General features: G+C 38.0%; 1 protein-coding gene across 3 annotated transcripts in view; it reads right to left on the bottom strand.

The window, feature by feature from the left end:
• Positions 1-22,616, bottom strand: part of CEP295 (centrosomal protein 295) — a 43,923-nt gene that overhangs the window by 8,983 nt on the left and 12,324 nt on the right. For all 3 annotated transcript variants that reach the window (XM_082334918.1, XM_082334919.1, XM_082334920.1), the window contains 14 exons: positions 21,802-21,985; positions 19,782-19,973; positions 18,600-18,824; positions 17,180-17,286; positions 15,427-15,639; positions 14,503-14,600; positions 13,293-14,376; positions 12,330-12,501; positions 12,049-12,201; positions 10,520-10,744; positions 5,140-5,246; positions 3,450-3,588; positions 1,634-1,867; positions 63-217 (listed from right to left, as the gene is read on the bottom strand). In XM_082334918.1, coding sequence (XP_082191044.1) covers positions 63-217; positions 1,634-1,867; positions 3,450-3,588; positions 5,140-5,246; positions 10,520-10,744; positions 12,049-12,201; positions 12,330-12,501; positions 13,293-14,376; positions 14,503-14,600; positions 15,427-15,639; positions 17,180-17,286; positions 18,600-18,824; positions 19,782-19,973; positions 21,802-21,985 — 3,288 coding nt within the window. The remainder of the gene's footprint in view (positions 1-62; positions 218-1,633; positions 1,868-3,449; positions 3,589-5,139; positions 5,247-10,519; positions 10,745-12,048; positions 12,202-12,329; positions 12,502-13,292; positions 14,377-14,502; positions 14,601-15,426; positions 15,640-17,179; positions 17,287-18,599; positions 18,825-19,781; positions 19,974-21,801; positions 21,986-22,616) is intronic.

Genomic DNA, 22,616 nt, shown 5'->3' with positions numbered 1-22,616 from the left:
CATTTAAATCTTACAGAAATCCTAAGCCAAAGTATTCCTCCATCAGAGTTTTTCTGCAGTACCTTGCTCAATTCTCTACTGTGTTGGGAAATTCTGTATTGAGAAGAGGACGATGAAGTATCAAAGTCAAGACTTGGTTCCAAAGGCTGAAAGAACTGGTGGTGTAAGTTCGGAAAATGTCTCTCAGTTTCAGGAAGATCAAGTTCAGCTGCTAGAGCTGTAAGAAAAGAGGTTATTTTAAAAACAAACAAAAAACCTGCTGAAGAACAACCCCCCTCAAAAAAACAGCGGACTTATCACACCTTGCTTCTCTACACAGTAAATAAAGTATGTAGAATTCTGCAGGTATACAAATACTAGCTTGTAAAAAAAAAAAAAAAAAAAAAAAATCTTTACGACATCCAATTCTTTCTTCTGATACAATGCAGGTACAAAAAGCAGCAAGAAACTGCTACACTGATGCAAAGGGGTTTTTTTTGGTTTTTTTGTTTTGTTTTGGTTTGGTTTGGTTTGTTTGTTTTAAATGAAAAGCCGAAGTCCATAAGCTTTCTGTTCAGCACTTGTGAGACTGCATCAGAAGCAGCGTGGGCTTCCCAGTACAAACCATGCAGTGGCACAGTGAAGCAAGCCCAATGAGGAGCCACAAGGATGACTAAGGGAAGGATGAAGCACATGATGTTCAAAGAGAAGCTAAAAAACTGAGTTTGTTCAATCTTAAGAAAGGCTTGGGGGCGTGGGGGAAGGGGCACAGAAATCTCTGCTGTCAACTACATCCTAAGAGGCAGTATAGAGAAGATGCAGTCAGTCTTCTTGGACACACTCAGTCAAAGAAAGAGAGAGAATGGACACAGAACGGAACATGGGGAATTCTGGTTGGATACAATCAAAATTAAAATAAAAGAGAAGAGAAGAAGTAAGTTGTTAAAACGTTGCCCAGGGGAGTGTGGAATCTCTGTCCTTGGAGATATTCAGAACTCGCCTGGACAAGGCCTTAAGCAACCTGGTCTAAGTTGGCTCTGCTGTGAGCAGAAAGGAGAATTTAGATCACATAACTGGAAGTCCTTCCTGGTCTCGATTAATCTATAATTCTATGATTCTAGGTTTTCAAACATTCCATGAGGAAGTGGTTCAAATTAAAATATTAGTGTTATCTTCATGATAGCTAATAAAGATGTTCTTATTTTCATAAATTGTTACATTTTTCTAGAGAGCACAGAACCCCCACCAGTCCGTTAATCAGTGTTTCATCAACTATGTGACCCTACGTGAACAATAATGTATTATATGTTCTTGTCTCTACCTTCCCGAAGAGAAAGTTGTGCATAAACAAGCGATAAAATCGGCACAAACAGTCCAGCCATGGGAGCAGGAGGCTGTGCCAAACTAGACTATGATCAGACAGATACCTGACCAGACTATTTTTTTTTTTTTTGCACTACACTATGCTATGTGGACATACACATAAAGCAAGGCATGAAAATATCAAAGCATCAAAGTTCTCACATGTAGAATCCTTATTGACTTTAAACTGTAAGCTGAATATAAATAATACAGACTAACACGTAACATTGAGTAAACTCCTCATTCTCTATGATGAGAGCACGGCACAAAAATGCTTTAAAATGGCAAATACCTTGGAAACGTGTATTGTCCTTTGAGTAAGAGTTCAAGTCTCCAGTACATTTCCCCAAGATCTGCTGTATCTGACTTCCTTTATAAACGTGCAGCTCTCCTTCGGGCAACTGAGTTTCGGAGGCTCCAGAAAAATTCTCTTGCCTCTGCTGCAAGGTAAAAGGCAGCGAGGAGTTCCAAGGGTGGCTTGCTGTTCCTCTCAAAATTCGATCTTCTGTACTATCAGAAGACAATCCTGAAATAGTAAGCTAGATGTTCACAGTTTTGCATATAAACCACTTGCATGAAGTCATCTGACAAGACACTGCTTAATATTCTGAAATATTCATAAAGAGCTTCGGGATTTTGTTTCTTTAATTGTCTCCTATCAATGGTCTCACAAACCCTACCACAAATTTCCACAGATTCAAGTAGATAATATCTAATTAGGTAGTAGTCAGTACAGCTTAGCACTTTTAGAGTATGTAGACTTAGGAAATACCAAAACAATAAAACCAGAAAAGAATTATTACTGTTATTTTATGCTAGCTAGCATATTTTTACTTCCTATCACACATAAATGCGTCAATCCTTTAATATAATCTTGAGTGTCTTTATGACAACGGGCAGTAGTTTTATTCATGCTTAAACAGAAATCGCCTAATACCAACACAAGACATCCGAGGGAACCAAGGAAACCAAAATCGTGTTCCTAGGTAGCACACCAGCCCCTCTTTGTCTATACGCTTCCAGGAGAACTGCACAAAGCTACCAGAAAAGGTCATGATAAGATAGAGCTAGACTTGAAAAATGTATTCATGTAGCTGAGTAACCAAGACCTTTGGTATTTTGATTCCACAACTAAAAAACAATAGAAAAGCTACAAACAAATGATCTTAGAATTTGCCTTAGCTTTTTTACATCAACAAAACTCAGATTTGTCACATGAGTTATGAAGTTTATTATTCAAAGTAACACTTGCCAGTTTAGAACATTAGGGTTAAAATACAGCCTGAGATTTCAGTGGCTCAAAAACTGTAGTCTTCAAGAATTGATTTATAAACACGGAATAACTCTCATACGCATATGGTTGTTTATGACATCAGATATGTGTCAGATTAACACAATATTAAGCCTTAAAATAAATAAATCCACAGGTCACTGTCTAATCACTTTCAAACTCACTTCCCATGTTCACAAGTGACAATGTTGGTATATAGAGGAGCAACTACATATTTATTATGAAGGAATTATTTTTAATTTTATGAAAAGCTAACTTAAGATCGAAACACAGACTGCAAGCAAAAAAGGACATGAACACGTATTTCCCAGAAAACTATTAAAAGTCAATATGGCATTCAAATGACATTTTCACAAATAAGTTATTAAGAATTACTATGGTGATGAGCAGATATTGGAAAAAATTCTCTTAACAGCAAGACAACAATCATAGCTCTGTAACAATCTATGATATATATTGATTTGAAAACTTTTTTCAGTGTATCATTTGGGGAATCTTTTTTTTTTTTTTTTTTTTTAAATTTCCCACTTGAAAACTGCTAGTGTTAGAGTTGCTTAATAAAACTCAAAATATCCTTTGCCAAACCTGATGTGTTACAAGGTTAAATTATTATAAAAGTAAAAACATCATGAGCACGTAACAAAATATTCCAGTTACACTCAACTCTATAAGACATATCAATCATTCTTAAGTGAAGTTCCCCGTTAGCCTATTTCAGAAGAATTTATGTCCAGTGAGTTAGACTTGTTCTGTTATAAAATAAGGAGCACACACAATTTTCCTTTTAGAAGAACAACAACAAAACTCAAACACTTACCAGTGTCAACAGGGCTTGCATCCAACGTTTCACTAGTCAAAAAGCTTCCAGTGGAAATTGTTGAAGACAAGTCACAGGGTATTCCTCGCATGAAAGCCTCTGAGCCTAAGTTCGTAGATACTACTTTAGAAAGCACTTCCTAGGATGAAATAACATACCTGTTACCATGTATTTGGAGGTTCATCATTAAAGCTTTAAAACCACGCATCTCATTCTGAGCTCAGTTCAAGTGTAGAAGCCTTCATGTTTTGCACAGTCAGGCAAATACAGATTCATCGTTGCTCAGTACAAAACATTCGCACCCAAAGTCCCGGACCCATCACCCCCCCCCCCCCCAGCCCCCTCCCCTCAACACACACACACACACACACACTGTTATAAAGCCTCTCAGAACTGCATACAAATCATGACACCTGGAAGATTATTTTATCTTCTGGTCATCAGATTTGGCTATTTCTCATCACAGACCCACTTCAGTAGAATTGTGGATCTCAGAGGAACATATATGCAACACATGAAAAACTCAGGAATTTTACAGGTACTTGCAAGACTAAGCCTTTTGCATACAGGAGACTGACTTAAAAATTTAAATCTACAGAATTAAACAAAAAACATACAAAATATCCTAAAATGTTATCTTCCTTAATTTTGAGGTAAGCTCTACAAAGTCACAAAACAGAGAATGAAGGTTGTTGTACTTCCAAATTTTGAAGAATTAGATGTGAACATTTCTTCCCAAACTCTGAATTAAAATATGCACTAAGAAAATAAAAGACAAAAATCTAAGAAACTCTTCCCCTACATTTTTCATTATATACTACCTTATATAAATACATTTAACATACACATATTTAAAAGTAATGTTATATATACACCTTATACATAGCATTTTTTAAATACTGTTTTTATCTCCTGACAAAATGATGGGATCTTTGGGTGAGAGGAAAGCAGGGAATATCATTGATGTTGATTTTGGCAAGGCTTTTGACAGTCTCTCTCACAACATTCTTGTATCCCAGTCTGGATGTCACAACTTGGATGGGTGGATGACGAGATGGGTAACAAACTGGCTGGATAATCAGGCTCAGAGGACAGTGATTAAAGGGTTACACCCTACCTGGAGGTGGGAACAAGTGGAGTGTGACACAGCTCCATCCAAGGAGCTGTCCTCTTTAACACCTTAGGCAATGACCCAGAGGAGGGGAAACCACACTTTTACCAAGTTTGCAGATGGCACTAAGCTGGGAGGACCATCCGATACAGTAAATGGCAGGGCTGACATCTAGAAGGACCTCGTGAGGCTGGCCCTGCAGGAACGTCATGAAACTCAGCAAGAACAAAGGCAAAAGTCCAGTGCCTGGGAAGGAAGAAGCCCATCCCTCAGTCCAAGCTGGGGCCTGCCTGCGGAGCAGCCCCGTGAGAAAGGACCCGGGAGTCTCAGCAGACAGCGAGCTGAGCGTAAGCCCACGGTGTGCCCTGGCAGCAAAGACGGACAACAACGTCCTGCGCTGTATGAACAGGAGTACAGCCGGTAGATCCACCGCAGTGATTACCTCTCTTTACTCGGTGCTTGTTATACTGCTGCATCTAGAATACCGCACCCAGTCTTAGCCTCCCAATATGAGACAGAAAGATTGCATCACAAAATAAAGAGTAAGTTATGTTATATGGTTATTTTGATATGACTAACCATGTTATTGAGTCCGAATGATGGTCCAGAATGCGTTGTAACTCCCTCTCCAACTTCAGCAGCAAGAACTGGTGAATCTTGAGCCACTTGAGAATCCTGGGACTGGGCTGAACACAAATGTGATACAAGCAATAAGTAACAGAAAGCAACTTTTGAGTTCATAATTAGCAATTTTTTTTTGAACACCAGATGACAGCAATACTCTACCACTGCTGTCCTCACTAATAGGGCACTGATTTTGCCCATCCTTACCACTTTCTTCTCACCTGCAACATACTTTCTGCTCCACTGTACCACCGATTTAATTGGCAACCAGCGGTTCTCCTTGATCAGCCTTCCTAAAATGTCTAACCAGCACGACTTCATAATTACCTCAACCTCCTGCAAAGCTGGGTCTGTTAAACAACACTGTTCCACTACAGATAAAATTATAAATCTAAGAGCGCAGAACACTGGCTTTTGACCCCTTTTCTACAAGTACGTGACAGAGGTCTTCAGGTTCACAGGAAAGATAACTTTTAAGGTTTGAGTAGAACAAGGTGGCGACAAGCTGCTTGGCTGGATGTGGCAGCAGTGTGACTGAGTCTACATACGCTGCAGAATTCTGCTCTTCTTTGGAGTAGAATATAGGAGACAGAGGATCCTGAAAATGAGCAAGGCCTTGAAGAGAATTCCTTGAATCAGGATGAAAACTGCAATCATATCATCTCCTGGTATTTAAATATCTCCATAGGAGAAAAAACACACAGGACAAAAGATTTCTAAACTCAAAGAAGGTAATGACAAGAAGCAGTGGCTACAAATGGCTGCCAGGTATTCTGAAACTGGAAATAGACCATTTATTTCATAATTCGATAGAAAAATTAAATGCTGGAACAAGCTACCAAAGAATTCTCTATTTCCTGATACCTTTACATCAAGATTAGATATTTTTCTGAAAGAAGTAATTTTATTTTCTGAAGGATATCAGTGTGACAGGTAGTAATTTAGGATACATATGAGATGAGATTCAAGCACTTAATACTCTCTTGTATATAAATTCTATAGAGAGCTATACTACTAATGTTTCATTACTATGCTGTAATAACCTGCATTCTGAATCTGAATCTGAATTCTCTCAGTGCCAGGAGGCACACAAGGCGCAAACATCGTTCTTCCACTTCGATCGGTCTGCGGCTGCGTGCTCTGGAGTCCCAAGGGCCACAGCGCAGTCTTCTGTTGGTTTTTTCCTCAAGACATGACCCATCCAGCTCCATCTCCTCCTCCTCACTTCATTACTGATTTTCTCCATCTCCGAGTTGATGCTCGTCATTTCTGCAACTTTTTTTTTTTTTTTTTTTTTCCGGGAGGAGGTAGTTGGCCTCCTGCCCAACCCCCATGACTTGGAGGGCCAGTGGTTTTTCTGTCAGGGTGGCCTTCCCTTAGGCTGCGTTGGTTCGCGGCACCTTCTTCAATTTTATCCGGTGCACCCTCCAGAGAGGGATCCCCTATCCACCACCCAGGGGACGCGCCTTCTAGCCGTGCAGCCCCAGCCGAAGGAATAACCTGCATTGCTCTTGTGATGTTAATACAAGGCATGAGCAGTAGGAATTTCATGCTATAAACCAAATTATTTGATTAAAAATACAACATGCTCAGACCTTGTGACTTTATTACATTAATATCCTTAAAAAAACCCAAACAACTGTATTTAGTGACTCACAAATGAGGGTTTTTTATTCTTCTCTCCTCCCTCCAAACTAACAGTGCAAGGTTCTTGGTCCTCATAGCTTCCTGACATCAACATGGGACTGTCATGTTTTAACCTCCTAGCTACCACACTGTGACAAAGAATTTGTATTTAAAAATTGAGGCTGTAATATCCAGAATGCTTTTCCCGCCTCGCCCCAACCGAAATTGCTGTAAAATAGCAGCAATTACTTTAGGGTGCAATTTGAAAACAGAGGACTGAATGACAAACCACTCAGTGAAGACAATATAAAAACAAGGATTAATCCAAATCCAACCATACAGACAAACAAAAAAAAAAGTACTCCATGCTAGCTTGGCTAAATTGGTGATGGATAAGACAATCTGTCACAATAATGAATTATGGACAAATATTTGGGATTATCAAAAATAAACTGAAATCTTAGGTTAGCTTGGATCACACAAAAAAATAATCATGCTTGGAATAACATCTCTGTATAGGGTAGCAATACATGAAGATAATCACAGCTGGAACACTGCTCAAGGGGACCATTAAAAGATGAATAGAGACAAGCCTGTTGATATGTAATGAAGGAGAACTGTGTAAGAGATGTATGTATCAAATCTAGTTACTCTTTTTAGGCTGATTTCCTAAGGAAATGAGATTTATGCCATCAAACTGCCTGTCTCATCTGTAGGGTTATTCCATATTACCGATTTGCATTCTATTAGCCCATTTTAACCAAATTGGATTGGAAGAAGAAATATCGAGTGTCCGAAGTTCCCACCTCATCTTGTCATTCATCAGTGGCATTGTAACAGAGAACAATCCAAATCTTAGCCTCACTGGTGGCATTTACTGCACCATCACTTTAACAGTACCTGTCCTCTTCTCCTGCCAACCAGCTGATCAGTTTATGTAGCACTTGCAACCAACTCAATACAGAGCATAGGGATTCATCCTCCCCTAACCAGAAGCAGTCCTCAAGACCCATTTTATGTTCACATGTCTGCTTCTAAATTTGAGAAGGTTAAAGTTATTTTTCTTCTTGTAATAACTGGTAGAAAGAAATACAGCTAATTATAGAAATTAAAAAAAAAAAAAAATTGCCTGTTACCCAAGGACAAGTCGCATATCAAAGGACACTCACCTTTGTTGATGAGGTATCCAAGCATATTTACCAAGTTTACCTTTTTAAAAACCTGTATAACTTGTACCTTTTTATCTTTAATGCTTTATTTTGAGAAAGCATGTGAGCAGTGATCAACAGGATTTGTGCATATCTAGTACTCCCTTCGAGATTACAGAACCACAACTCACAAACTGTAAAGCTTTACATTATTTGATCGAAGGTAGAAACCACCACAAACAATGTCAAAGAATAAGGTCAAAGATCACACATACAAAGCACTCATTTGCTCTCACCTTTAGAGACACAATTACAAACACTGGAAAACTGCAAACATGTTCTGGTTAGAATCAAGTAGCAAAAAAAAAAAAAAAAAAATAAAAAAAAAATATTTAAACCCCAACAATTAAATTAAAAAAAATATCCAAGCTACCATCATAAGTAACAACTTAAAATGCACCTTAAATTTCCCCTTCAGAAACTTCATATTTAACACAGGCTGTAGATTTTCTTGCTAAAGATACTGCACTAGTTACCAAAAGCACCACAGAGTGCTGCACAGCCTTCAAATTATACTATCAACAATTTTGGTTGTTCAACTGTTCAAGAGGACAAGCCTCTTAAATACATAATTCACAGAAAGCTATTTCTTTTTTTTTAATATAGATGTTCACATGAAGTTTCCTAATCCTCTTACAAAAACCATTGCACTGTTCATATACTCACTAATAGTCACTAATATAAAAAGACGCTACACTAAGATATTTCATATTAATTTGATAACGGCTGATCTAGCAATGCTTCTATGACATACTCAGAAAAATACAAGCCTTTTCTTCAAATATTGTTAAAAAAACAAAATTCTTTAGTGATAATTTAAGTTTAAATATAGATATATTTAAAAAAAGAATATTCTGAGAATTAAAGGAAGCAGTTGAAAGAAAATGAGCTTCTATGTACTTATTCAAAATAATTCCAATTCCTAGTAAATCCTGATTGAATTGAAAAGGATACCTCAACACAAACTAAATGAAAAGTTATCTGAAGATTTGAGGCAGCGGTGAAATCCCTAGCAAAACCAGGAGGTGCATACTACATAGCTGTATTGCTCGTAAAGATGTACATACAAGGTAGCAGAGTTGCTGAAAACTCTTTTGCAGCTCTATTAATATATTTATTTTAGATGGTTACTGAAAACTGTACTGGACCATGAGATGCTGTCATCTTGTAAAAAGCTTCAAATTGCTTTAGTTCACATTTTGCAAACTTTGTGTACCAGTTTCCAGCAAGTCAGGCATAGCATTTCTCAATTACAGCAACAATAAACTGCACTTCAATCTGCAGGAAACTTGAAGAGAAGCGAGTGCATTGCAACTGAAAGTCCTGGAGCCTTTGAGTTAACATTATTCCAAGACTGAAGCTAAATTTGTATAGGCAGGGAAAAAAACAGTAGGAATTAAAAACCTTGACATCCACTTGTTAGTCCAATCTCTTGAAAAACTTCTCAGTAACCTGCCTTCTTTGTTTACCTAACTAGTCCCCTTTGTCCTTTTATAAAGCCAGTCAAGCTACCCATAACATGTTTCGTAGGTTTCAACAACCCTGTAGCAAAATTATTTTGAACATTTGCAAACCACTTTATAAGAAAACCAACTTTTTTTTTTTGATAACCAAAACAACTTGGTTTTATTTATGGAATTGGACTGTCACATAGGGACACAGCCTATCCTCAAAGGTGCGATCTCTAATAAAGGTGTGATCTCTTCACAGATGAACAGAAAAGATCAGAATTAAAGTAATCCTTACATGATTGCACTATTTTTATTTCTGTCACAACTAACAGCTGATTCTATCAAAGTTGTTTCTTTGAGCTAAGGCTAACACTCAGCCTTCTATTTTTTGTCTCAACCGTATTTTTAAGCAATTTCGTATATACATTGACCTTTCAGCGGACATCTGCATCAGCACGTTAACACTCTAGAGTCCTCTTGAAGCATTAGTTTCCTTTGTGTCGATACCAGGCATCACTGGGTATGAATCAGGCACGCTACTGGTCTGCTCAACACAGGTGCCCCCCGGGGAAGCTGCAAAGCTGAACACCCCACAGTCAGGACAGCAGATGCCTCCCTCAGGAGGAAGACACACCGGTGGCTTTCTACGGCAGCTTGCTCCCTAGGCACGCATGGGATTCTGCTGGTAAGGGCAGGGCAACCAGGTAGTACAAAAGTTTCTTTACAGACAATTCAACAAGGTACAGATACAAAGCACGTGCCTTGGATGAGGAACTGGTGATTAGCAATGAAGTTTACTGCAGTGTGGACTTTTGTTACTAGAATGGTAATGGGTCACCAAAAAAAAAAAAAAAAAAAAAGATTAAAACTTAGTCATTCCGAGACACATGCTTATTGCAACACCCTTCTTTACACTTAAAATTACACAGTACTTAAATAGCACCGCATATTCTTTTACAAGTCAGGTCATATGCTGCAAATAAATAGCAGTAGCATTAGCAGTGTTGAATGGCATACGCATAATTCCTCGAAGGAAGAGGATTTCCTCACCTGAATCATATGAATTTTCAGCAGTCATCATCAGCACCTCTTGTAATAATCTACTTGACTGTTTACTTTGCCTTGGACTCCCATTAGAGATTTGTTCCTCATAGTTTGTTATGCTCGAAGGTAACCTGCCTTCTTCACGAAGAGCGTGACTGTAGCGTTTCACATATGCAGACTCCCCAAGGGTCGAAATGGGAGAAGATTCTCCACCAACAGAATCTGTTTTATCTGAATTTAAAACATTTGTAATCAGTTTAGGTATAGAAATGCAGTGGTTTGCACTTCATGAAAAACATTAAGGTGCACATTCTATTCTACAGAAATAACCAGCTGAATTCATACAGTGCTCCATTTTAATAAAGTTAGCTATATCAGGTCAGTAAAAACCTTTGTATTACACAGTTTATGGATTATACAGGTTGAAAGATTATACAGGTCATAGACTTCCCAAAAAACAATTCCTAACTCAAGTAAAATATTTCTTCCAAAAAAATTCAGACAGATTTTTCCACATAGCAAATTCACCAAAACTTTTAGTAATTTTTCCAAATCCAGAGGCAATGTAACTTCTCTGCTCTGGCTTAAAGATATCTTTTCTCCCCAACCCACCCCCCCCCCCCCAACAACTCTTTTTGGCCACCCAATCCAATAAAAAACTCAAGACCAACTTTTTACTACCTATCACAGCAAATGAGTATTCCCTGCTCTAGAATTCCACTGTATAATATTTCATAAAACTTCTTTGGTATGTATTTTCATTTTTAATCTTTCTTTTTTTTTTTTTAAATTATGATGTGTAACACTAAGTCAAGTGCTTTTGAGAATATATTCTTCAATCAAAACTTTCACCAAAAAAACTTGTTGTCTAGTCAAGATACCAAATTGGTCCAACAAGAATTATTCTGCATAAACCGATTCTGACTAGCATTAATTACTTTAATTAAAAAATGTCCCATATCAGCTGTTTTATTATTTCATTATTTTGCTCAAGATGAATGTCAAGATTATTTTTTTTTTTTACAGTGTTTTACAATTGAAAAAAACTAAAAAGATAGTCTAAAAATTCCTGTAGAAACTTGATACTAACTCCTTATTTAAAAGATTTCACACTTACTTTCTTGGTATGCTCAAAAGCTAAACCTTTAAACACCTTCCATCAACTCTGATGGTTCTCTTCAAAATTATTGTACAATTGTCTATTACCACAGACCCTGCCCAATAGAAAAATCAACAGGGAACTTAAATCATGGAATTACAGTGAATTTTCTTTTCTTGGTGAATTTTTGTTTCAATTATGTTTTTCTAGACAGACACTGACAGAATAAGCTTTTCTCAACTATAATTCACTTTGCTAGTATATAAATTATACCTTAAAAAAGGGCAGCAGTATCAGCTATTATTTCATAACCAATCATCTCAAAGACTCTTCAGAAAAGATCAATTTCCTCCAATCTGTATTTCTCAGGAACAGCAGCATTTATTATATATTTTATATTCATATATATATATATATATATTTATTTTTTTTTTACCTGCAAAAGAAATGTTGCAACTCTTCGGTGTGTCTACCTCTGGTATAACACTGAGTTCATGTTGTTCCAAATCAAGCCCTAACTTGACTTTTGCCACAGGTGGTTTGGAAGATCTCCATTTCTGTTCTCTACATAGAATTTTCTCAGACTGTTCTGTAAAACAAAGTTTTGCATGTTGCAATAATATATACATATATATCAAATTAACTTGGGGAAATGGAAGATAACTCCATTTCAGCTGCAAAATGAGAAAAATAATGAAAAATACCATACAGCCATACCAGTTTGCTCAGCTGGACCGATGCACTGTGAAATCATTTCACTTCCATGAAATTTACTCCTGCCACAATTCTCTTGCTGGTAGTTTTCTGAGACTTGGAAAAAGTCAGTCCTATTTATCCAGTCAGGCTTTTGTGCTTCTGTCATTTCTTCATTTGTGCAGATATGTCTCACCTTAGGTGGGGGGAAAGTAACTGTATATAAGATTATATTTATACTCATTTATCAAACCAGCATTTTCTTGTGTGTGTATTCCATGCAGGACAATATTGAATACTTTGAGAAAGTAGTTCAAGTATGCAAGACAGTGGACACACTTGTTTAGCTTACAGAAACATTTGGACATATAGGTATTTTATTTAGGTCTACAAACCTAATGTGCTAAAACATAATTATTTACATTTTCAAGGCCTTTGTTAGATTAGATTAGAATACTCAGCATTTTTAACAGGAACAATTCCTGAAAAGTCTGCTTTTAGTTTTTCAGCTCCTGAATTCAGGAATTTTAGCTGTTTGGAGACTGCAGAAGCAAGAGACAGGGACTCTAGGTAATAGTTATTTTTCTAAGATGGCCTCTTTTTAAGAAGAAAAAAAAAAAAAAAAGGGCAAAAGGAGCTTCTTTAGAAACTCAAAAATAAGCTTGGATTTTTCTTCTGTTTCCCAGAAACAAGCAAAATTACAAGTCAAGCGTGCAGCTGACAAACCAATTTCCTAACACATACACATAAAAAGACAAACTTTAAGAAATAATATGTTCAAAATGCTTATGATATCCTTTGAAGTACTGCTTAGGTATTTTTAATACACGAGTCATTTTACAAATCACAAGTCCTAATTAAAATTTTCATTATGGTAAATCACCTAAAACTATCAACACTCCATGGGATATTTTGCTAATTGGTGGCATTCACTCAAGTTTGATTACCTACTAGATGACTCGCCATGCAAGCATTTATAAGGCTTACCTGCTTGTTTAGAAATCCTTTCAAAGCCTCTTGCTGTCTCTGCATCTGTTCCTTCAATTTATCTTGCTTCTTTAAAAGTAGCTGTTCTTGTATTTTCTGTCTAGAAAGAAGAGCTTCTCTTTGGGCATCTAGCTGTTCTTGCAATTCTTTCAAATACTTTTGCTGAGCTTGGATGCTTTCTGATGAGGCCAACACTCTGTCCCTTAAATTCAGTATACCAGAATAATTTAACAAAGATTCATCTCCCATTTTTGATATCAAGAATTCCTCAACACCCTGTGCTTTAGATTCTTTATGAGATAAAGTCACGGGTTCAGAAAGATTGAGGTGTTGTTCAAGGCTTGTTTTGATATTGCCCTCTGCAGATCCCTGCTGATACGCCAAAGAATCACCTGAGGCTGCCTGAACTATATGAGATCCCTTTGTTGCTGGCATGAGAGGTGTCTTAAATAGAGGCTCTTCTCCAGCCTCTGTCTCTGTTTGATGGTTAGACATCTTCTGAGATGACTCTTTAAAGTGCACCATTTCTGAAGGCTCAGAGGAATCTTCTGCAGGCAAACCAAATCTAACATGCTGTACGTGTGCTTCTGGTTGCATTCTTACTGCAGCGACATCTTTCGTGACTAACCCTGATGGTAACTGGAACCCAGATGGTTCTCTGACGTGATTATTGGGGGGTTCCAACATTCCCACTTGGTCCTGCGAGGGACAGCCACATGGCAAGCAAAACTCTCCGTGCTTCACTTTTGATGCTTCTAAAAACTGCACGTGTCTGCCGGCACAAGTGTTATGCATTTGCTCTTCATGTTTCTGTGAAGATGGTTTTTCCAACATACGCAATGTTCCTGAAGACACAGGTAGCGACCATGAATACTCTTGTGCATGAACTTGTTCAAATGACTGGTATTGTGTTGGTTGCACTCCTTGCCTCTGTAGAAGTGGTTCTGAGATAGGCTTTAAATTAATTGATTTTGTTTCCACAGAGCTCGGAGGTGTTGCAGAAGTAGACAAGTATCTTTGCTTCAGTTTATTCTGATACTCCTGGAGACGCTTTCTAGCTTCTTCAATGTTCTGTTTGTGCACCCTGAACAGAACAAAAATATGAATCTTTCCAGAGTGGTGCAAAGATAAACATCAACTTCAATAATCAAAGCAATTCAAATTATTTTGAAACAGGCAACTCAGACTTCCATTTCATAAAGGAATTCACCTATTTTGCTGTAGAAGGCGTTGTTGATAATTACGAATCATCTGTAAATGGCTGTCTTCTCTAGGACTCCTGGTTTCCGATACAGTAGTATTTCCAGTCTAATCAAAATAAAAATTATTTTAAGTGCATATATACAAATAACTCACAGAAAACTACTGGAGCAACAATATTAAGCTGTACGTTCTTTCTCCTAAGTTTACAGAAGCCACTCTGTACCACTCTCTGAAGTCTGTGAGATTTCAGCCTGAGGCAATGAAGCTAAAGCAGTTTCTGGAACAGATGGCCTACAGCTACAGTCTCTCTTGGCAAGTCGAGCATACACCGTCAAAGTCAATGGTGCTTACAGCAGCTTAGCTCAAAGAGGTAAATGTACCCAGCAGCAAAGTCAGGGAGCAATGACCCAACAGAGCTGCATTCAAAAGGCAATCAGATTCTCAGAAGAGTACAGGTTGTTCAAATGATCCAAGATTTTTAAAAAGATTACTTTCCTTCAACATCCTCAATAAATTCCTCTCCTTTAAGTAGACATTTGAGATTTAGACAGACAAAAACAGAGGTGGGTTTTTTTTGTTTTCCCCCCACCCCCGTTATTTTTTCTTTTTGAAAAAGGATACATGTACATGCATAATCATTATATGACTCTAATTAGATTTTACCAACAGGTACTTCAAACAGACATGCTGTCCCTGGGACTATGTAAAGACGGTCCAATATTCAAAGTCCGGTGACATCATGTGAAATACAAGCTGCTACGTTAGGCAAAAGGAAGCTTTTGCATGTACAAACGTCTGATTCATAGTCTAAGAAATAAAGACTGATTGATTGTCTTGATTGATATAATTTCAAAAATTGGCAAATAGTGCTCTTGATTTTTATCATAAGGTTAATTAAAAAAACTACACACGATTTTCTACAATTCTTCACCTCATGTTCCACTTTGTTCTGCTGATCTGTAAAAGGAACACTGTGGCTTTGTACCATCTGATCTTGCTCTTCCTCCTCTTTTTTTTTCTTAGCCTCCTCCAAACAGGTTTGCATTTGGATCTTCAGAAAATCAGCCTCCAAACGTGCTCTCTCTTCTTCTATTTTTTTAAGCAAGGCCAGCTGTTCCTGTTTCTGTTTCTCTATTTGCTCTTTCTATTGAGAAGAAAAATGAGGGTGAATCTCCAGAACTGAATGACAAAGAAATCAAAAGACCCCTCACACATACCACCACACACAAAATTTTGTCCCGCTTACAAAAGAAATTTTATTGCTTGTGACAGGCATTTCTGAATTTTAAGAGGCTTTTAAAAATAGGTCCAAAGTTTACAAGAATAATTTTGTTTTACTGGCTAGATATTTCTAATAGTCCCTGAATCCATATACTATTATCTGTTCTCAAATTAATAGAACGGATAAAATCAGACTCTAACCATTCAGGATACATTATCATTTTCCAGAGACTGCAAAAGAAGTCCTTTTCTTAAATTGAATTCAGAAACCTACTTTGCATTTTATAGAGCTTTTCATCAAGAGTTCAACACATTTAAATGTTAATTCAAGCCTTATAAAACTTCTGAAATAGCTAATGTATAACCACTTTAAGAGCACTCCATAAATCTCTGAAGTGGTTTGTTTATTTTTATTCTCTTTCCATGTACCTATCAGCTAGAAATCACATAGATCCACGTGTAGCAACAGCAGACATACTTTTAGAATGGAAACAAAGAAAAATTTCAAAGTACTGGCAAAGATGAAGTGGACAACAGCCTTTAACGAGACAGTCTGAATGGGGATATCAGGAAGAGCAACCTGAGAAAAAGCTAGACCTGAGAACAGCTAATGTGTATATAGCAGGTGCAGGCAGGGCATGGCACCTGGGCACGTGCAAAGTGGGAGAAAACAAACGTTAAAGAAAGTAACCACACTTTCACAGAGGATCTGCTGCTTTCTTTTTTCCCTAAAACAATATTATTTTGTCAAATTTTTGTTTCCTGAATTTCTGAACTTTAACTCCGCAATTTAAGGATGCACTAAGACCTGAATTTCAACTTTTTTTTTTTTTTTTTTAAATTGATAAACCACCACGTAATAGCTGGTAGGTCTCTAAGGATACAACAAAAATGAAAACATAATGAAAGACACACACAATACATATAATGAAATAATACACAGTTATTTTCTAAATATAATAGATGTAGCATTCCCATAGACACAAAAGACTTTCTGCATTTGATTCCTAGTTAATTTAAAAAAAAACAAACACAAAATATTCAAGGTTCGTAAGCTTTTCCTGTCACTCTAAATGCAATCCTACAGACCTTGCTACGTTATTACACAGGGTTAGTAAAGTTTTCACAGTTGTGTATTGTTGACTACACCCTACCTAAAGCAAATCTACAATTGGGATTCTCATTTAATCATATGGTGGCATCCCTTGCCTACAGCACTTGTTAGATTTTAAGAAACTGGGTTTTTCCATTGTATTCTAAATTCCAGCTAGAGCTTAGTCATTTTTAAAAAGTTAATACACAGAGGCTAAGTAGAGAAAATGTTACAGCAAAAGCTTATTTAAGGGTTACAAGCATGTTAAAGGAATCTATAGCTGCTATATAACCTGAAGCACCTTAAAGTCTTCTGTAAATCACTTTTTTTACACTATAACCAAGATAGGAATAAGTAAACACCCACTTACCAGCTTTTGTCTCTCCTCTCCAATTCTAATTTTAGTTGCTTGTTCTTGAGCATGGATTAGAATTGAATTTTCAGCTGCAACTGTATTTTCCAACATTTCCACAGAGTCTAAAATATACATGTCATTTAACTGTAATTGCAGTCAGAAAGGGCCTTGGATCTTCTTTACATCTTGCTTTACAGTTTCACAACCTCTCTAAACAAAATGCATCAGGTGCTCTTGAAAAGATTACCATCTCTGCCCCACTACTCTGCCTGTCTCCATAAGCTAGAAAATCAGGTTTTTGTATTATTTAAGCCTTTAATGGCCCTTTATCATGTGTCTTTCTGGAATATACAGAAATGGCTCAGCTACAACAGGACTGAGGATTGCTTCTACCCAGATTACATGGTAGCCTAATAGCAAAATCATCCTGAGGAATAAGAAGCCACACATTAGCCTCTTGGAACAAAGGTATAAAACTGGCACTCTCTGAACAAAATGATCTAACATTTCACTACTGCGCAAAAAGTGAGTCTCCATCCTGTGTTATCAGCTTCAAACAGCATCACATTTTCCTCAGAGGCATGTTTCCACTCATGCTGCACTCACCAATCCCCAGGAATTATGCTGGTGTATCCACGTACACGATTGAACTATATCGCTTAATCTCATTAAAAAAAAAAACAACCAACCAACCAAAAACCCAAGCACCCTATGAAAGCAAAAAAAAAAAAAAAAAAAAAAAAAAAAAAAAAAAAAACACACCCAAACAAACCCGCCACAATTTAATCACTTTAATAGACTTCAGAAATCCCACTTAGCATACAAGTTCACCAACTTCAGCACTAGCATAACCAAAAGAGCACAGAGGATTGAAATGGGAAGTAACCCCAAAATGATTTGGTTACCAAAGTGGAACATCTAATTGCTATAAATTCCACTTTTACAAAGAAGCTTTTCAGAATGGTGCCTAGAAGCAGAAAAAAAAACCCCACATGATTTCAGACACATCAGCTCATGCTTGTCTTGTGCATTTCTGGCTGTGAATCTCTGAAGCATGTGGCTTTTCCAGTTCAACAGATACAGAACTTCAGTGCTGCCCTGAGAATTCTACTCCTGGAGGCAAACACCTGTTAAAGCATGGCAACACCAAGTGCGACAACAATTCGGGTGAGATTTAAAAGATACAAAGGTATTTTGGACATCTTTCCTCCACAAGATCTTAACAGGCAAGTTAGACACAAGAGCAAAAACCTCTCCTACTTGTGGTTTCAACAAATCCACAATGCACTATGGGCAAAGATAGAAGAATTGTACTTTCTGGCAACACGACAAAACACAACCACTGAAAAGTCATTAAACAGTTTTGTTATAGTTCACCCTTACAAGCCTTTTTGCTCCTACACAACAAATTTTGATGCAAGCATGTATTACATACCTTTGGTGTCACATACTGTGTTTTTCTGTAGCTTATAGTTAAGTTCTAAATCACATAATGGTCTCTCTTCACTAGCAATTGTGCCTGATTCAATAGTCTCAATTTCACTTTGAATCTCTTTCTCACTTTTTGATGTCCACTCCTCTTTTTGGCTTCTAATCCTGTTCAGCAATTTCTTTAAGGCAAGTTTTGACTGAGGTTGGTGAGTTTTTGCTTCTTCATGATCTATAAAGGATATATACTGCTAAGAGTTTTGGGTAATGAATATCTTCACATCATAAAACCAAAAAAACTTTTTTTTTTTTTTAATTGCTTACACAGTTGGGACAAATAGCTCAGATATATTACCAAGTTTTAAAAGCTTACCAATATTTTCTCTTACCTGCAAGAGAGCAGCAGTAATTTGTCTCAGCATACTATAAAAGGAGGGCTAAGCTAGTTGCAGTGTTTCACAGTCAGACTACTCCTGGACTGTACTGCTGCAGAAATAAGCAGTACTATCCCCCTGCCTGCCTGCTTTGTATTAGCACTGGCAACACAGTCCCTCACAAACCAAAAAACAGATTATGCCAGGAAAGGGATGTACCAGAAATGCTTGGCTAAGCAGTGAAGTTCACTAATACACTTCTTGTTCACATCGCATTATCCTGTACGCGCCACAAGCAAAGAGTGTACACACACATGTGCGCAACTGTTGCAGCCTACTCACAATATGGAGCAACTCAATCACAAATCTGAACGTAAAGGACATACAATAAGTAGACTTTCATACAAAGTCAAGCTTTAACTTTGAAACATTTCAAAACACAAAATGAAAACCACTGCAGTTCACATACCAGCATCATCCCATAATCTACACTAATGATACAGGAATTATTATGGCTATTAACAACGTAGTTCTTAAAACAATTAAAAATTATTCTCAGTCTACTAATGAACTGAAGTATAGTAGAAAAAGACGACACATTTTCATGTTTAAATTCATAATCATTAGAGTATTATCATCCATGATAAACATCATAAACCACTTGATACTGAAATACTTCACAGGCATTTAAAGAATTTTAAGTACTTAAGACATTTTAGTTAATACTAAAGTTAATTTGATACATTAAACTAAATCTCTTCTCTTCTACTATAAAACCAAAAAGTTTAAGTTAAACTTAAATTTTAAAAGCTTACTTTCTGATTCTTTGGGGACCTCCTCTTCTATCATCTGTCCCGATTCTTGCTGAGTACCACAAACAGATTCTGGTTGAGTGTCACAAGCAGATTCTTGCTCCAAAGAGATATCAAGATCATTATCTTGAGATCTATCAGACGGGGCTGGCAAAGGTTGTGGCTCAAACTGCAAAATCAGGTCCCCTTTCATTTCTAATTAAAAGAACACAACAACATAACACGACCAATTGGAATAAAAAGCAAACAACATTGCAAGACTATGCTTATCATACAAATCCCTAAGAAGTTCAAATATCAATAGCTTGTTTCACAACAGATTTAATCCAACTATTTTTTTTCCAAAATAGAAGATTCATAATTGTTTAAATCATTAGCCATCTATTAATTCAGAAATTCCACAGGGTTTTCCACTAGAATACGCTATGCCTTTCAAAATAAAAGTTTATATGATAAGAGGCTCATCTTTACACAAAAAGCAGCACACAGGAACAATTACATGCAGGAGGATCCCAATAACTTCATCAGAGAAAAGGCGCACCCTGACCTGGCTGCTCACAGGCCTGTCACAGGAGGGTGACCGAGTACGTGGTCCAGGTGCGAAGTCCTAGAAGAGAAGTCAACAGGAGTTCTCCCAGGATCACCTTACCAACTGAGGGGGTTAATGCCAACAGGACGCGTGGGACACATGGGAAGATCATCTTGGGATTGTATGCTTATTATAGATATTTAGGGGAGGAACCAAAAGGTAGGGAAAGGAAAGGATCAAGTTAGTCTGGGGAGAAACAAGTGTGAGGAAAAGTATAAGAAGAAGGGGATGAAGGGGGCCAGTCAGCACACTTGTCTGGCCAGGGACTGTGCCCGACAGTCCGTCCTCTCTTCTCACTAAATTCCATTTCTAGCTGTTTTCCTGGGTGAGGAACCCTCTATTTTGTATGCATGTGTGTGTATGGATATATAAGGGCCAGCAACTGGAGTGAGGGCCAAAAGTCACACGGGCACCTGTGCCCAGAGTGCTGCCAACAACTGCAGAGACCAGAACAAGTGCACGTTATGCAGGTATGAGTATCAGCATGCAGTGGCTAGCAAATCACAAGCCAGACTAGCCAGAAAGAACAGTAAGAGGCTTAGGAGCTAGGTATCAATCAGCTGTTAAGACTGGGCTGGATACTGGAGAGGCCAGGGGATCTGCAAGTTGGCTAGTGGAGGGATCAGGAGATCCAAGCATCCAAGCCAGCTACAGGGGAGACCATGGGGTCTCAGGGTCGACTAAGAAACTGTGCGTGCATCTCAGAGACAATCGGACACAAGAGGATCCAGGGTCAGCTACTGGGCAGACTGAGCATTTAAGGACAGTTACTGCAGGGATCCACAATGTGCAGGTCTGTGCACGTACCCAACTGGGTCTGTGTAGCAGTGACGAGTGGAGCAGCAGGCCTTGGGGGTTCACAAGCCCAGGAGCCAGCAACTGGGGAGACCAAGGACTGAGGGCCAGCTGCTAGGCAGTCAGTGTCTAAAGCCACCGAGTGATCCATAGCACATATTTGAGCAGGTCAGTGCCTATGTGGACACGTGAGGTACCTGGAAGGCTGCAGGGTCCAGGATGAATTACTGGATAGACCGGGTGTCTAAGACCTGTTACTGGGGGATCCATGGTGTGACGGGTGGAGACGTGGGATGCAGGTGACAGCTACTGGGGAGACTTGAGTGTCTAAGACCAACTGCTGGAGGGATCCATACCATATATACAGGTGTATACCCTACTAACAGGCCTTCATCCTGATCAGCCAGAGCAGCAAACAGGATGAGGCCACGTGTGCAGTTTGTGTTTAATTGAGTGCTGCGTTTTCTGTGGTGGCCTGTGTGGCCAGCTGCATGTATGTGTACTGAAAGCCTGTTCGTGTGTGTGCCTACTGCGAATACGCACACAGCCTTGCTACCGGCTGGACCTGGGAACAGGCAGCTGCAGCAGCCTCTCCTCTACCGGGCTACCAGATTCAGCAACCTCCAACAAATTACTTACTCCTGTCTTCACTGTACATATCTTCAAATGCAAACTCCAGTTCTCTCTGCCATTCTTCTTTCATTTCCATGCGTTTGTATGCAGGCACAAAAATTTGAGGTGGCACCTGCGCTACAATCTGTCTTCTGCGCATCCGATCCATATTCTGCATTTGCTCAAGTTCTTTCAGTAGCTTTTCCCTATCCTTCAAGTATAAAGAAGGAATAACGTAAACATTTAGCGTTCACATTCAGACATGTGTCAGGACTGATAAAATACTTCCATTTGGTTACCATGAAGTTTGCTTAATCCTTAATGTTTAATTTTATCCTAGGGAGAAGGTGCTTCCTCAGGAGAAGGCAGTATCTGACCTTTAAACCCAAGAGTCATCAATACCACCTAGAAAACCTAATGTTAAAAGGATCAGACTGTACAACTGTAGGCCAACTTTCCTCAACAGAATTAAATCTTCTGTTTTATAAGGTAAATGACTACTTCCTTTGGCAAGTTACTTTTGTCAGTATGTACTTCAGCAATTGCTACTTTTGAAGACATGAACTAAATACTCTTGGCACACTACAATTATATATGAAATCTATTTAAAAAAAGCTTTATTTGGAGTTTGGTTGAGTTTTTTTCCTATTAACTTCATGAGCATCAGTAATATTTCCACAGTTCCCTGTTTGAGTTAGGTTACTCATTCAGGGCCATTCATATCTCGACTAAAAACCAGGAAGCTCTTGCTATTTCTAGCCTCCAAAAATACTTGTGAAGATAACAGACAATAAAACAAATTTCAGAGCATACTTGTAGGTACAAAGACATTTCTCAATAGT

Source organism: Platalea leucorodia (assembly GCF_965183815.1).
Source record: "Platalea leucorodia genome assembly, chromosome: 2".
Classification (NCBI taxonomy): Eukaryota; Metazoa; Chordata; class Aves; order Pelecaniformes; family Threskiornithidae; genus Platalea; species Platalea leucorodia.
This window is presented reverse-complemented; position numbering and strand designations above follow the sequence as displayed.